The 16,880-nt window shown below is 41.5% G+C and overlaps 1 protein-coding gene across 3 annotated transcripts in view; it reads right to left on the reverse strand.

Annotated features, from left to right (window-relative positions):
- Positions 1 to 16,880, reverse strand: part of MET (MET proto-oncogene, receptor tyrosine kinase) — a 158,581-nt gene that overhangs the window by 57,683 nt on the left and 84,018 nt on the right. For all 3 annotated transcript variants that reach the window (XM_079786107.1, XM_079786106.1, XM_079786105.1), the window contains 2 exons: positions 1,164 to 1,298; positions 234 to 407 (listed from right to left, as the gene is read on the reverse strand). In XM_079786107.1, coding sequence (XP_079642233.1) covers positions 234 to 407; positions 1,164 to 1,298 — 309 coding nt within the window. The remainder of the gene's footprint in view (positions 1 to 233; positions 408 to 1,163; positions 1,299 to 16,880) is intronic.

The following is a 16,880-nucleotide window of genomic DNA, read 5'->3' on the forward strand; positions in this document are numbered from 1 at the left end:
GGAGAGCAACTAACTGCCCAAGGAGAAAACCTACGCAGTGAGTGTGAAGCAGGCGCTCAGGTGCAGGACTCCGGGGATGTGCCCAAATGCCACCCTCAAGAAAAAACACGGGGCAGATGGTGCTTCGGCTGATGTCTCGTAGCTCAGCGAGCAAACTGAGTTTTAGAATTCTTTTTCATTAGTGGGATCTGTGCTTACCAAAAAGCATATTGATAGCTGCCAGCGATTCCTACCTCATAGACTGTAGGATGACAGAGCTCTTGAGTCCATGTTCCGTTGGCGCATTCCTCCAATCGCACACATCTGTCGTGGCACCAGCCACACTGCACAAAGGGAGGGGCCGAGAGGCACTGGCTGCAGGACTGGAAATGCTCACAGCCCAAGCCATTCAGTGGGATCTTGGTGATCTGTAAAGAAAAGTGACAGAAAGAGCTTCCAGAAAGTTTGTTTGTTTGTTCAATGAAAACTAAATATACCAAAAATACACAGGTAAATATAATTTTACAGAGCCTACTGGAGATAACACCTATGTGTGCAAATCACGTAATAATGATTACGTGATTAGAGTAAAAGGAATCAAATTCCTTTCTTCCCTCTCCTGCAGGCATGTATGTGACAGAAGTTACCATTATGTCCAGTGAACACCAACACGGCCATGCGATGCTAGAGGTTCTACTTAGTAGAGACATTTTGCTCTGTGTGAAACAACTTTAAAGTAACAAGAGTATAATTAAGCATCTGGAAAGCACACTTGAGCCCCCAGGAAATTCTAAGTATGTTTACATATCATTCTGGCATCAAGATGCACCTCCTTCTCTCAGAGAAAATGGGTTATTGTTTGGCATCAAATTCCAATATGCATTTTAGGATCCATCTGCCTGTACTAGAGTTCTTACCTTAGGACTGTAATACTAATTCGGTCTGTTTGTTTTTCTCATTGAGAAATACAGGAGAAAAGGAAAAGTATATATTATGAAGAGGATCTCCCTTAGCTGCTGTCTTCCCTAAAATAAAAATTTAACTTGATTTCAGAAGATCCCTGAAATTCTCGAGAGGTGAATCCAAGACAAAGAGAGAAGTTAGAAAGACCCTCCTGGCACTGGCAATAAATACCCACTCAGGAAGGACGGCATCCTGGCACCCCCTTGTGGAACAGGGCTTACCTTCTTCCCCGTGACAACCAATGTGTAGCCATTTTGGTTTAACGGGTGATCCACAATCATTTCTGGAGACACGGGGTGGGAATCCAGGCGAAAATTCACATGAGGTGTTGACGATCCAGATCTAGAAACTACAACCTGAGAAACAAAACAGAAAACACCTTTATTCCAAGAAGCTCAGTTTAAATATAAGTGGAAAATGTGGATGATAACGGTAATAATAGATTTGGAGAGCTTGTGGGTATTTAAACTAAAGGGCCAATGGTTTATTTCATTGTAAATCAATATGACATCTAATTTTCTGCCTTGAAGACAATTCATCTGAACCCCCAAGACACGTTTCCTATGACCTGTTAATGGTTTCTAGGGAAGGAGATCTCCTAATCAGCCAGCACATGCAGACAAATCTTCATGACTGCACTGGGAACTGGAGGAGCCCAAACTCTCCCCTGAACAGAAGACCTCACTTATGCTATGGGGTTTCTGGATTATCTTATTTTACTAGAGGCCCAGTGCATGAAAATTCATGCACTGGAGCGGGGGGGGGGGGGGGTCCCTCAGTCTGGCCTGTCCCCTTTCACAGTCCGGGAGCCCTGAGGGGCAGGAGGCTACCTGGTGATCAGGGGAAGGCGATGCCCCCATCACACCTCTGCTGCTGTCACTGCTGGCAGCGCAAGCCTCGGCCAACCCTGGTTACCTGAGCCTCGGGCGTCCCTGGGCGGCTGGGCAGCCACCATCCAAGACTTGCCTGCGCCTTGGGCACTGGCTGGGAAGCCACCATCCGAGGCTTGCCTGTGCCTTGGGTTGGCCCTGGGCAGCTGGGAGGCTGAGGGGGCTGAGGGATTCCAGAGGCAGGCATGTGGAGCGGCTGGGCCCGCCTGGGGGTGGGCCCGGCCTTGCCCCACACCTGCCGCCCCAGCGGGGCTGAGGGGACTGGGCACCTCCATCTGTGGCTGTGGGTGCTGCCATCTTTGAGGGCATGGCAGTCAATTAGCATATTCCCTCCTTATTGGCTGTGGGCACCGCCATCTTTGCAATGATGTGAGGGTCAATTAGCATATTCCCCCTTTATTAGATAGGTTATTTTTTAAAATCTCTATTGTTAAGAATTTACAGATGTCTCCCTTTTTTCCTCCCATTGCCTCCCTCCACCCAGTTCCTGCCCTGCCCCAGGCCTTCACCACCCTATTGTCTGTGTTCAGAGGTAATGCATATATGCATATAAGATCTTTGGTTAATCTCCTCGCACCCCGCCACTCCCCTCTTCCCTCTGAGATTCGTCAGTCTATTCCATGTTTCCATGCCTCTGATTCTATTTTATTCACCATTAGATTTCTTGTTAATTTATTTTGATTTTTAGATTCAATTGTTGATAGATATGTATTTATTGCCATTTTATTGTTCATATTTTTTATTTACTTTGCCTCCTCCTCCTCCTCCTCCTTCTTCCTCTTCTTAAAGAATACCCTTAAATATTTCATGTAATACTGGTTTTGTGGTGATAAACTCCTTTAGTTTTTGGGGTATTTTTTGGTTTGTGAAGCTCTTTATTTGACCTTCAATTCTAAATGATAGCTTTGCTGGGTAGAGTAATCTTGGTTGGAGGTCCTTGCTATTCATCACTTTGAATATTTCTTAAACTCCCTTCTGGCCTGCACAGTTTCTGTTGAGAAATCAGCTGAGAATCGTATGAGCACACCCTTGTAGGTAACTAACTGCTTTTCTATTGCTGCTTTTAAGATTCTCTCTTTGTCTTTAACTCTTGGCATTTTAATTATGTGTCTTGGTGTGGGCCTCTTTAGGTTCCTCTTGCTTGGGACTCTCTGTGCTTTCCTGGACTTGTAAGTCTATTTCTTTCACCAGGTAGGGGAAGATTTCTGTCATTACTTCTTCAAATAGGTTTTCAATATTTTACTCTCTCTCTTCTCCTTCTGGCACCCCATAATGCAAATGTTGAAGTTGTCCCAGAGGCTCCTTACACTATATTGATATTTTTGGATTCTTTTTTCTTTCTGCTCTTCTGATTGGGTGTTTTTTTCTTCCTCATATTTCAAATCGTTGATTTGATTCTCAGAATCCTCTAATCTACTCTTGAATCCCTGTGAATTATTCTTTATTTCAGTTATTGTATGCTTAATTTCTGACTGGTCCTTTTTCATGTCTTTGATATCCGCATTAAGATCCTTGAAAGTCTCACTAAGTCCTTTGAAGCTATCATTAAGACCCTTGAGTAACCTTATAACCATTGTCTTGAACTCTCTATCCTATCATTTGCTTGCTTCCATTTCTTTCATTTGTACCATGTTTCTTTTTCTCTGCATTTTAGCTGCTTCCCTGTATTTGTGTCTATGTATTAGGTAGAGCTGTTGTGTCTCTTGGAATTGGTAGAGTGACCTTGTATAGTATGTGTCCTGTAGGACCCAGCCTCCCCAGTGACCTGAGCTGGGCACTCTAGGTGCACCCCTGTGTGGGCTGTGTGCACAGTCTTGTTGTAGTTAAGCCTTTATTGCTGTTGCCATCACTGGGAGGAATTGACCTTCAGGCTAATTGGCAGTGAGGACCAGCTGAGTCTAAAATGGAAGACCTGCTATGCAGGAGACACTTCTATGGAGCAGGACTTGCTTCAGTGGGGCTTTGGTGCTGAGTCTGCCCCTTGAGTGTGTCGCTTGAGGATGTATAGCATTGTAATCTGGTATGTGCACCAGGTACACTGGCCCTGGGGCCTCCTGGGAGGTGCAAAGTTAGCCACTACCTGCAGCCACCTGGCAGGAGCTATAGAAAGATCTGCAGATGACTGCTACTTGTATTGGGCTAGGAAGTGCCCAGGCGAGGCCCAGCTGTGAAGCAAGGCAGGTGAGTCTTGGGCATTTTATTGATAGTTTTGGGGTACACTGACACCAGCTGCTGCTTGTTTGAGAGATTTTAGAAAAGTCTGAAGCCTGAACCAGGACAGGCCATTCATATGGAAAAGCAGCTGCAAACAGCTCAGGTGGGGCTGCAAATTGGATGGGGCGGAGCCTCAGAGAATCTCCAGGGCAGAGCAAACAGCATGGGCTATGCTGGTGGAGACTCAGATATGGCTACCAGTCATCTCTGCCACAGGAGAAGTCCCAGTACAGGAACAATGACCCCTGCAAGCACCCTCATCTGGGAGAAAGCTGCCCCCAAGTTCCTGCCTCAGATGCCAGATAATCCAGTTTCTTCCCTTATATCCCTGGGTCCCTCAAAGCCTCCCAGCTATAGCTCAGCGGGATCGAGGCTGAGTAAGTTTGTGGCCCTTTAAGAGGAATACCTGGGTCTCCAGCAGACTCCGTGTTACTCAGCCACAATCTCTGCTGGTTTTTACAGCCCCAAGTTATGGGGATGTCTCTTCCCAGCTCTGGAACCCTTGCTCCTCACAGGGAAGTAGGTATCTGAAGCTGAGAAATCCCTCCTGATTAAAAATATGGCACACATGGGTGTCAGACCAGCCCGTTCTGTGCCTCCACCCCTCCTGCCAGTTTCAATGTGCTTTCTTCTTTACTTCTCTAGTTGTAGGACTTCCATTCAGCCAGCTTTCAGATGGTTCTGAATGATAGCTGTTCTGTATTTTAGTTGTAATTTTAATGTGGTTATGGGAGGTGGTGAGCACTGGCGTTTACCTACACTGTCATCTTGGTTCTTCCTCCTGGATTACTTTTTAGTCTATCCTTCTGATCCTCCCGACCAGGTAGCTTCCCTTGACATAATAGGAAGCATACTGGATGGGGATTCTGGAGACTTGGATCTAGTTCCAGCTTTGTTACTTTTAAGCCATATTAATAGACCTTTTGAGGTCAAAATAGGCCCTTAGCTACTTTGAAATGATGTGCTGTCGTTTTTATAAATCACTAGAGGCCCAGTGCACAGATTTGTGCACCGGTGGGGTCCCTTGGCTTGCCCTGCGGGGATTGGGCTGAAACTCGATATCCCCTGAGGGGTTCCATATTGTGAGAGGGTGCCAGGCTGAGGGACCCCACCAGTGCACAATCGGGGCTGGGGAGGAACTGCGGGAGGGCTCCATGGCATGTCTGGCTGGTCTTGCTCAGTCCCGTTCAGCTGGACCCCAAGAGCAAGCTAACCTACTGGTCGGAGCATCTGCCCCCTGGTGGTCAGTGTGCATCATAGTGACTGGTCAAACGGTCGAACAAACGGTTGGACACTTAGCATATTAGGCTTTTATTATATAGGACTAGCGGCCCGGTGCAAAAATTCGTGCACATTGAAAGGAAATTAATTAGAAGAAATATTTTAATATTGCTATTCACTCTTTCTCTATAATAGAAGTGTCAACCAAATTCATAATTAATAATGGCAGATCAAAACACATGCGTGAGATTGGCGCCAGCGAGAGCTTTATATGTATCATGCATGCGTGTGTCAACTTAGCCTTTTATATATATATAAACATGCTTAATTAGACCTGCTTTCTGATTTATCTAAACTTTTTCCAGCCCAGTGAAGCACCCCAACTTCCCTTTCAGGTAATTGTCAGCAACACAGCAGTAAATATCAACATGAAGCAGATTATTATTGTAGATCACGCAGGGAGAACAAAGGGTAAAATATTTAACTGCAGCAGTGTTTGACGCAGTGAGAAAACCTAAAGTCATTTTTAAGGTCCACCATTTCTTACTTCTTTTCAGTCGGGTCAAGTTTCTAAGCTTTCTAAATCTCCATTTTCTGTAATGAAAAGAAAATAGGATTCTTCTGAGTCTCCTATCTACCCACTCCAGGACTTCTGTGAGGATCAAATGAGATGAGGCATGGGAAAACGCTTCACAGACATTTGGTTAAAGTGTAAAATGTTTAAAGCAAGTTGTGTTCCTGGGCTGAAGAAACTGCAAGGAGGCTAGTCACTAGGGAGAGGAAGCTGGGCGTTGCTACATGACGTCATTACCCGGCACCCACAGCCACAGTTTCTGGGCTGGGCTGGGGGCAGCATTTTGTGCCATGGGTTCTTGGCAGTGTTGGCTGCAATTTGGTGGGCTGTTGCTCCGGGGTGGTGGCAGGGCCTGTGTCCCACTTGGGGGAAGCCGAGTGTTGCTTTGTGGGCGCCAGGTCACAGTGCCGTTTGTCTGTGCACATTGCGGCAGCTCCTGTGTTGAGCGTCTGCCCCCCTGGTGGCATAGCGACTGGTTGAATGGTCAAATGAATGGTCAGATACTTAGCATATTAGGCTTTTATTATATAGGTTTGTTCCACCATATGTTATTACTTGGATTATAAATAAAGTTCTGCTTCTCAGCCTGGTTTTATAATAAGGCCTGATGGTTTTAACAATGCCTTGCAAATGAAGTTATCAAAACTGATGTCATTCCTGCTTTCAGGTATTTCTAATTTGGAATGCTTCTCAGCTATATAATGTTCTTCTGCCCTGTTGCTATCACCCAGTAATAATGAAGTCCTGGGGTAAAATCAGGATGACTGAGATGAACACTCAGACTTTAGGAGAGTTTAGAGGTGCCCAGAGAGACTTTCATTCTTATATATGAGGGTGCAGGAGGCTGAGCATAGCTCTGAGCTTAAAAATGACTGTGAGGGAAAAAGGAGACATATGTAATACTTTAAACAAACGAACAAAAGAAATAAAAAACTGACTGTGACATGTCCCAGCATCTCAAACACCCTTTTAGGTTACATTGAAAATGTGAACAAGTATGGGCATTTTTGAGACTAGCATTAGTTAAAATGACTACTCCTTCTACCTCTGTTTTCTCATCTTTAATACTGGAATGAAAATTGCAGGAGTAAACAACTGCTTAGTACCTAACAAACACATACAACGTATAAATGTTCTGGGGAACTAGTAGTAAAGTATTTTCTTAAACACAATGAAGGAGTCAAGTAGCCTGAAAAAATTTGGTAAGATTCCCAAAGTACCCAATTTGCTCCTAGAGAGTGGACTGTAGACAGTGAAGCTAACCAAGCTCTCACAGAGCCATAAAAGTTAAACATCATGACATTTACCCCCCTAATATAAGTTCCACCCCAAACATTCAACACTTTCAAAACATCTCCATTAAGCAGGGTGGTGATATTTGCACAGAAGTTAAATGATGGATCAAAGGTCGTTTCATCAGGATAGGAAAGGATGGAAACTATTTTTATTAATAAATTTAGAGCCAAATAGGTATTTGTGACATTTGCAGTTAAAGTAAAAAGTAGTTTAATTACCAATCCTACCTCCCTCTGGGAGCTGGTTACAAGCAGACTATCTGGACACTAGACTTCGAAAGCTTTTATCCCAAATTATACAGATTTCAGTTATCCCATTTTCCAATCTTAACTCACCACCTCTTATTTTTCCTACCCCTTACCCCCTTTTTTCATAATTTCCTGATTGTTGCCAATTACTTCAAACTGAAAAGAATAAAAACAAACAAAACACTCTCCCATAACAAGTCAAAAACAAAAAAACAAAACAAAACATCAGTTTCTCTTATTACCCTGACTCTGTTCTCTGCCTCATTCTGTGCTTCCCACTTCACTGAAAATTATTCATCCCCATGAGCATTCCTATGGATATTTGCATTGTGTCCGACTCTCCTGTATCTTCCATTTTATTCAGACCTGCTCAGTAATGACCACCTCCTTGTACCCGTTTTTCTAATATCTTATTGCTCTTTTAAATATCATTTCCCGTGTTTATAACAAGCAACCTTTTCTTAATTACTAGGCCATCATCTTTGACTTTATCAAATATCCGAAGCCCATCCACATATTCATTTCTCAGAAAGGATTAACCTTTCTCTCTCTTTTCCTAAAGAAGCTCTTTGCACCTCTGGAACTTGAGTAGATTGATTCAGTTAAGACTTCTGTCCAGAGAGCACCATATATGTGGTATTTTCCTAATAGGTAACAGCCAGGCATTGTGCTGAGTGCCTTAAATGTATATATATATATCCATTTAAGTAATATATATATATATATATATATATATATATATATATATATATATATATATATATATTTTCTCCTCACAATAATCCTACAGGGTAGGTACAATTACTTTCCATAAAGAAAATACAACAGGTATTTTTAGCTGGAAAGCATGAGTCAGGTTTACAAGGAGCTCTAGCTAACGCTTAAATCCCTGTGCTTGACCTCTCCTGAAACACTTAACCAATACACTCCTGGAGCACCAGAGTAAACACCAATAAAAAGCTTCCACTCTGAGCTCCTAAAAGCCACTCATGAGTCAAAGCATTAACACAAATTTCACAATATATTTGCCTTGCTAAATACGCCTTGTTTCAGTAACTTTGGCTGCACAAGTAAGTGTGCCTAAGGAGAAAGAGTCCACATCTAAAAAGATGGCACAGGGGAAACTTGACCAGCACAGCTGGCGAGCTCTGCTTTTGATCATCAGCTAGGATGAGTGTGGCTTCATACAGAAAATGGGATGAACCCGAGAAGACAGGAAGAGTGGGTGGAAAGGTGAGATGACTGTTCGGAATTTTGAGCAGAGGTCATATCACAGATGCAAATACCTTTTTAGTTGATCATTAGCCCCTTCTCTGCAGGGATATCTAAAGCACAAAGAATGCTTTTCTATAATTCCACACTTTCACTCATCGCCCAAATTCGAAATAACTGAGTAACCACTTTAACTCTCAAAATACCCCTGAAGCAATGTTTGCAAAATTAGGAGTTCCCTTTGGTTGTTAGAGAGATGTTTCTAGGGACAAAACAAAATGTAGCATCTAAATTTAATCCTTATGAGAAATCACTGGCAATCTTAGGACAATTAGTATGAAATAGAAGGCTGGAAGTTATCTTTTGAGTTTCTACTGTGTTGACAACTAATCTTTAGTGTTTAGGTCTCAAAACCTTTTTCTTTAATGCTCTTGAAAATATAAGACTAATACATTTGGAGTAGGGAGGAATCTGAATTTACTTAACTGTTGTGGCTGTGACCTCAAATTATCTGGGACAGGACATGGGGAAGGAACATATGTAAAAGTAAAAATATCCTTTGTGGCAAGGTCCCAAAATTCATAAGCCTGAGCAAAGTAATTTGTTGGGGGAAAAAAAGTTCTTTAAAGGGTAGGTAATGAGCTTCTTTTGGACCCATACTGCCAATCTCCATTAGGATATGATGAACCAAGAGACCCATTACTGACAAATTAATTAACTAATTAATTAAGAAATGATTTTTAAAAAAAGACTGTTAATCCAAAAGAAAATAAAAGACCACTGTATGGTAAATGCGAACGTGGGCCCCCTCCCCATGTTCCAACTCCCCCTCCTACCCTGTGGTCCGTATAGTGAACGCCGTCAGTAAGGGGACTGTGAGACCTTGGTAGCCTGGCCAGCGTCTCAGTAAAACAAAACACAACATCTCTCAAGATCTCTCAAGATCTCTCTCTCTCTCTCTCTCAATCTCTCTGTTAATCCTTACCCAAGGGTATTTTTCCACTGATTTTTAGAGAGGTTCGAATGGAGAGGGAGAAACAGAGAAATATTGATGTGAAAGAGATGTTTCAATGGGTTGCCTCCCACACATGCCCCGACCAGGGCTAGGGATTGAGCCTGCAACCCAGGTACATGCCCTTGAACGGAATCGAACCCCAGGCCCTTCAGTCCGAGGACTAACACTCTATCCACTGAGCTAAACCAGCTAGGGCTCAATCTACTCTCTTAAGATACTCAGTGATGGATGCCTTTGATCATTTGTTTTCTTTTTTGAGACTTCTGTTTTCCTTTCATTGTTTTTGGAGAAATATTCAACACCCAGACATGGATTTACTATAATTTTGTAAAAGTGTGAGTTCTGTTTTCTGTCTTGTTTTAGTAATTTGTGAGCATTACTTAGGCTGGGTAGATTCTAGGCTTTTTGGAGTTGCATTTCAGGCTGTTGTTTAAATGCAACTACACATAATAACTCTTCAATCTCTTTCCAGAGCAGTGCTTATTAGCTCAGAGTAGAGCCCCTCATTGGATATAGTCTTATTGGTTAATGAGGAAAATCATCAAAATAATCACTCACATGCACCTGATTTTTTTTACGCTTATTAAATTTATTGGGGTGACATTGCTTAATAGGGTCCTATAGGTTTCAAGTGTATATTAGTATGATAATGATCTGTATATTGCATTGTGAGCCCACCACTCAGTCAAATCATCTTCTGTCACCAATATTTGGCCCTTTTTACTCTATACCCTCCCCACACCCTCTTTCCTCTGCTAACCACCATATAGTTGTATGTCTGTGTCTCTGAGTTTCAGTTTTATATCCTGAATATGAATGAAATCATACAGTTCTTAGCTTTTTTTGAAGGTCTTATTTTGCTTAGCATAATATTCTCAAGTTCCATTCATGTTGCAAATGGCAGTATTTCATCCTTTCTTATGGCTGAGTAGTATTCCATCCTATCTAATAAAACAGTAATGTGCAAATTGACCATCACTCCAACACACAATATGGCTTCCCCCATGTAGTCAAAGATGGCTGCCTCCATGTGGACACAAGATGGCCACCACAAGATGGCCAGCAGGGAAGGACAGTTGGGAGGGATCAAGCCTGCAGGGGAGGGCAGTTGGGAGGGACCAGGCCTGCAAGGGAGGGCAGTTGGGGGTGATCAAGCCTGCAGGGGAGGGCAGTTAGGGGTGACCAGGCTGGCAGAGGAGGGAAGTTGGTGGCAACAGGACCTGCAGGGAAGGGCAGTTGGGGGGACCAGGCCTGCAGGGGAGGGCAATTAGGGGTAACCAGGCCTGCAGGGGAGGGCAGTTAGGGGCAATCAGGCTGGCAAGGGAGCAGTTAGGCATCAATCAGGCTGGCAGGGGAGTGGTTAGGGGGTGATCAGGCTGGCAGGCAGAAGCAGTTAGGGGCAATCAGGAAGGCAGGCAGGCAAGCAGTTGGGAGCCAGCAGTCCTGGATTGTGAGAGAGATGTCCGGCTGCCCATTTAGGCCCGATCCTACCAGGATCGGGCCTAAACGGGCAGTGGGACATCCCTCGAGGGGTCCCAGATTGGAGAGGGTGTAGCCTGGGCTGAGGGACACTCCCCCTTCCCGTGCACGAATTTCATGCACCGTGCTCTAGCAGTATATATGTACCATATCTTCTTTATCCAGTCTCTATTGAAGAACACTTTGGTTTTCTCCATGTATTAGCCACTGTGAATAATGCTGCAATGAACATAGGGGTGCATATATCTTTGCGAATAAATGTTTTAGAATTTTTCAGGTAGACACCCAGAAGAGGGATGGCTGCAGTGGTCATGGGGTAATTTCATTTTTAGTTTTTTGAGGAAACAGCATATTATTTTCCATAGTGGCTGCACCAGTATACATTCCCAACAGCAGTGAATGAGGGTTCCTTTTCCTCCACAACCTCTCCAACACTTGTTATTACCTGTCTTGTTGATAATGGCCAATCTAACAGGAGTGAGGAGGTATCTCACTGTAGTTTTGATTTGCATTTCCCTAAAAGCTAGTGAACGTGAATATCTTTTCATATATCTGATGGCCATTTGTACGTCTTCTTGGGAGAGGTGACAGGTCCTCTACCCATTTTTTAAATGGGTTGTGTATTTGGCAATGAATTGTATGAGTCTTTACATATTTTGGATATTAACCCCTGTCTGAGCTGTTGTTTGCAAATAACATTTCCCATTTGGTTGGTGGCCTTTTTGTTTTGTTGTTGGTTTCTTTTGCTGTACAGAAGCATCTTAGTTTGATATAGTCCCATTCATTTATTTTTGCCTTTACTTCACTTGCCTTTGGGGTCACATTCATAAAATGCTCTCTAAAACCAAGGCCCATAACTGTAGTACCCGTGTTTAATCTGGATTTTCAAGGCCTGGCTTCTCATGCTTCCTGCCTCTGGCCTGTTGCAGTGGACTATTTGCGTCCCTCCAAAGTTCATATGTTGAAACCCTAACCCACATAGGATGGTTTTAGGAGGTGAGGCCTTTGGGAGGCGACCAGGGCCTGGATAAGATTAGTGACCTCATAAAGGGACCTCCGAGAGTTCTCTTGCCCTCGGCAAAAAGTTGGCTATCTAAGAACCAGGAAACAGGCCTTCACCAGATACCAAATCTGTTGGTACTTTGCTTGTGGGCTTTCCAGACCCCAGAACTGTGAAAAATAAATTTTTGCTGTTAAAGCCACCCAGTCTATGGTAATTTATTATAGCAACCTGAACTGACCAAGACACCTGCTTTAGGTTTACTATTTTCTTCAGTAGAAGAGAGAAATTGGTATTTGTTCAGAAAAAATTAGCTATGAAGAATAGATTAATTTAATAGAAAAAGTGAAACGAGGAGTAGAAACTGCTGATTGGTACTGACAGCCCAAAATTAGAAGTGTAAGACAAAGTACCAGGTGGCAAAAGCTGAACTGAGTGGAGCTTTATTCTATTCTTTCCTTCACTCTTTTTGGAACATGGGCTCAAGTGTTCCTATATTAACTTGATACTACAAAGGAAAGGAATACATGAAAAGCAGAACAATTTTCCTTACTATTAAAATACTGATGTGTGTGCATTTCAACTTTTCGAAGTGAGTCAAAAGTGAGTCAAAATGAGTCAAAACCAGACTAAGCCCTTTGTAAAAAAACAAAAAATCTAAAAACAAAATAAGCTAGTAAATTTGTAACAATGTTAAAATACTTTCAAATCAGTATTCCAAATACAGAGATTGTAGAATTATCCAATCAATATACAGAGTATATTTGTTTCTCAATTTAAGAAGTGATAAAAGTTCAAATGCCTACTGATATATATATTTCATGTCTTAAAATGTCTCTCTATTCTTCTAATAAAGCACCTAAACAAGAAATCCCAATTATTCCATGCCACCCAAAACACACAAACTTGAGCGTTTTCCCTTGGTTTCAAATATTTATGATGTTTTAAAAAGATAAATATACTTTAAGAGTATATATTAATTCATTTTAGGATATTACACATGAACTGGGCTTAATTTTTAGTTATGGACATATTCTGAAATTATTATTTATTATAGGTTCTTTCTTTCACAAAAGAAATTTTAGAACTCATGAGTATATTTTATTTTAAAGAAATATATTAAACCTAACAGTCATTAGGGATATAAAAAAATCAATAATGTACACATTAAAAAAAGACATGATATTTTTATCTGAGCATTTTATAAAGGAGATGCAAAAGTCAGCAATCCTTTGAGAAATGTCATTTAAGCTCAAGCTTTATTTGGCCGTGTCTCTTGCCGGATGCTTTTTTACAGCATCGATGAACTGATGATCAGTGTCTACATACTTTAAAATAGCCATAATCCCAAACATAATATATACCACAGGCTTCCAACACTAAGCACTGACATGCCATGATGGTGGCACAGGAACTGAAGGAATCTGAAACAGGAGGTCAATAACTGGATTGATTCTCCTTACTGGAAATGAGTAATTATTCTCAAGTTCACTGGTTACTAATGCAATCATTTAAGTAACGGTCATAAGTAATGATCACAGGCTAAGGGTGTCCTTTTAGGTGATCCCTACCTTTCAGTTTTCTGCTAAAGACCCAACTAGTCCAGTTAAGAGGCACAAGAGAAAAGGGATAGTGAGTGGTAACAGCACTAAAAAACTGGGGCGAGGAAAAAGGGGATTGGAGAAGAACAAGGAGAAAGCGTAAGGACCTAATGACAGCCGTGACAGTGCCCAGGCACGGCCACTGTGTGCAGAAAAGGTAGCTGCCCTATTGGTGGAGCTGAGCTTGAAACAAGTCATGAAAGGGACTCCCCACCCCCAAACCATTCCCCAGCCACGCACTCTCCCTGGCCTGACAGTCATGCACAAATATTTTAATAGCAATGCCTTGCATCTAGAGATTAAAGGCCTTATACAAGGGCTGTAAAAAACAAATCAAACAAGCATTGTTTTTGGATGTAGATTAGACGAGGAGCTCAGAAGGGGAGACATGGGCAATCCCTGTGATTAGTCCTGTGATCTTCACGAGTATCCCTCCTCCCTCTCCCACGTAGCCCTGCACACTGCGCTAATGTTCCCCAGCCTTGTTCTTGCCTAAGTCCCTTCCCCCTCCAAATTCTGTGGGCAGGCACAGGCTCATTGTTTATTTATACTATCTTGAATATTGCTTATCATATTATTTTACTTCAGAGCATCCCAAGAGAGGGATCACACAAATAAAAACTGTTTTTGAAATCTATACTGGCATGGCTTGACAGATAGACTCAAATATATGTACACATCAGTATATTTAGACATAGTTGCACCTGTAAGAGATAAGATACACATGCTTAAATGTTAGAAACATGTAAAAAATGTCTTCTCTGCCGTCCATATAATATTGTTAGTTAAACAATATGATTCTTTCTAATTAAATAACCACTGTGAAATACCTGATTCACTTTGCACCCGACAGCTGTGGCTGTGGCTAGTGTTCCCAGCCGGGGCTGAACATAAGCACAATAGGAAAGGCAGAAACAGCTGCACACTCTTGGAAGAAAACATTTGTAAAGCAACTTTGCCTTTAGGCTTCAGGGTAGGAAGGAAGTAAAATCATTTTTCTGTTCCTTTTTATGGATGGCAGCTGTTTTTTTTTTTGGGGGGGGGAAATTATGTCCATTCTATTTTGTAACAGAGACTCCATAGTATTACTAAAACCTGAGTTGTAGAAAGTTAGGCCTGGCCAGAGATTTAGCACATTAGCGCAGTCAAAACATTTACAGAACTTCGTCAGCAGCTAGATTAAGCTGGAAGGTCCCCTTGTCTCCGCGGCACTACTGACTCCTCCCCTACGATTATTTGCTGTAAACAAACTGGATTCCAATGATATTGACTGTTTGATCCTCCGAGTGTTTTAGGTTTTATTTAAATAAAAATTTAATGGAGTGAAATTCTCTTAGGCGAGTGTTAGAGAAACAGATCCTCTGTGGATGTCAACAGTCCTTTGTCTTACGTCTTTCTAGTCTTGGTCTCTAGTCTAGTCTTCGTATCTCCCCTACCAAAATGTTAGCTCCTTAAAGGCAGGTTCTGTCACTGCCTTCTCTGCTTTGCTTATTTGCCTAGAAAAGTGAAGTTAGTAAGCTCCTGATACATATTCGATGAATTAAGAACCACCTATTTTGTGCTGTTTTTTAAAATCAGTGATATCAGTACTTTATATAAATTAGTTTCTACTTGTTTGCTTATTTTTATTTCTAATGTGTTGGATATATAGCTAATGGGCTTCTTTTATGAACATGCTGGGAGGTAAGAATAAAATATTTGCCACAGCATTTCTGTTTTAATGAGCCTGACGATGCATGACATATCACTTGGGTGGTGGAATCTGTCACACAGCAGAATTTCCCCAGTTGTTAAAGCAACCTATCTAAAAATGGGATTTTATTAGAGCTTTAGAATCTGGAAATAGTCCAGGAGCCTTTTGAGGTAAAAAAGTGTCAGACCTAAAAGTGTCTGTGGAAAGTTTGTTAATATGAAACTGGACTGGTGAAGTCATAGACAATCTAGAAAAAAAAAAGAAAAGCAGAAATAAAGATAAAGGGAAACAAATGAACACAGTGAACACATTAGGAATTCAATAGATGTTAGCTTCTTTCAACTTCCTTCAAATCTTTTGGAATTCTATAGAATAAAATCAATGTTAACTAAAAAAAAATAAAATAAAGATACAAGCACAACATAATATCATACAGTTTACAAGGATAACAGGTAAGACCATATTTCAAATACCTTAGAGTGCTTGTTTGTGTGGGACAGGACTGGGCACCCCTCCTTCAGATTTTGAGGCGTTAAGGACAGAATTAAGTGGTCTGTGGTGGGTAAATAAAACACTAGGCTGGGAGAGAGGGAGGAGGGGATTCTAAGTGTGGGACTATTTAGATAACAGAATCTCTATGATTTGCTTTGAGCTAGGAAGGCTGTATTTGTAAGTTTTATAACTTTGAAAAGTTCCATCATGCCCACTAGTACAAGAAAAGGACAAATTAAAATATGGCAATGACCAATATCCAGACTGCGATAAAGACAGTGGTAATTTTAAAAAACGTTTTGTGAAAGAATATAGACAGAGGATGTGCAGAGGGGCAAGCCATAGGAAAACATCCTCATCCTCAACTGGTTTACTAGACATCATTGTCTGAGTAGGATGTTAATTATATCAGATAATTATAAAAAAAGCATCTTTCTTTAAGAGAAATAATCAACATTTCCATAGATGCCACTGTTATTCTGCATTAATTAAGAATCTAATAAGGAACTCATGTTGAAAGCACTATGCGGTAACTATTAAAGCAGTAAAACAGCACATACAAGAGCATTTTAATTTCTGCAAGGCACTATGACTCTTGTATCTAGGAAACACAGCTTCTGAAATGTGAACTTTCATTGTATGGAAATACTGTTGCTATCCATTAAAGCATTTCTTAAAAAACACACACACAGATTTTTCTCCCTTCAGTATTTAAACTTCTTTGTGTCTGACCCCCATCATTTTGCAGAAATCAGGAGAGTTGAAGTTACAATGGGATTTTGATGACAACTCCCCTCCTAACTGCTGCCAATATTTCTCAATGATGTGAATGTTTCTTCTCAAGGAGACACACGGTGCACACAATAGTGCTCCTTTGATCCTTAGCTTCCCTTCAAAGAGGAAAACATCGCCTGGAAGCACTGTAATTGTTTCGTTTTATTTTCCAATCATGTGATAGAAATCATGAATGGAAAAGAAAAAAAACAACCACCAAACCATTCTG

This window comes from Cnephaeus nilssonii, assembly GCF_951640355.1.
Source record: "Cnephaeus nilssonii genome assembly, chromosome: 12".
In the NCBI taxonomy this organism is placed as follows: domain Eukaryota; kingdom Metazoa; phylum Chordata; class Mammalia; order Chiroptera; family Vespertilionidae; genus Cnephaeus; species Cnephaeus nilssonii.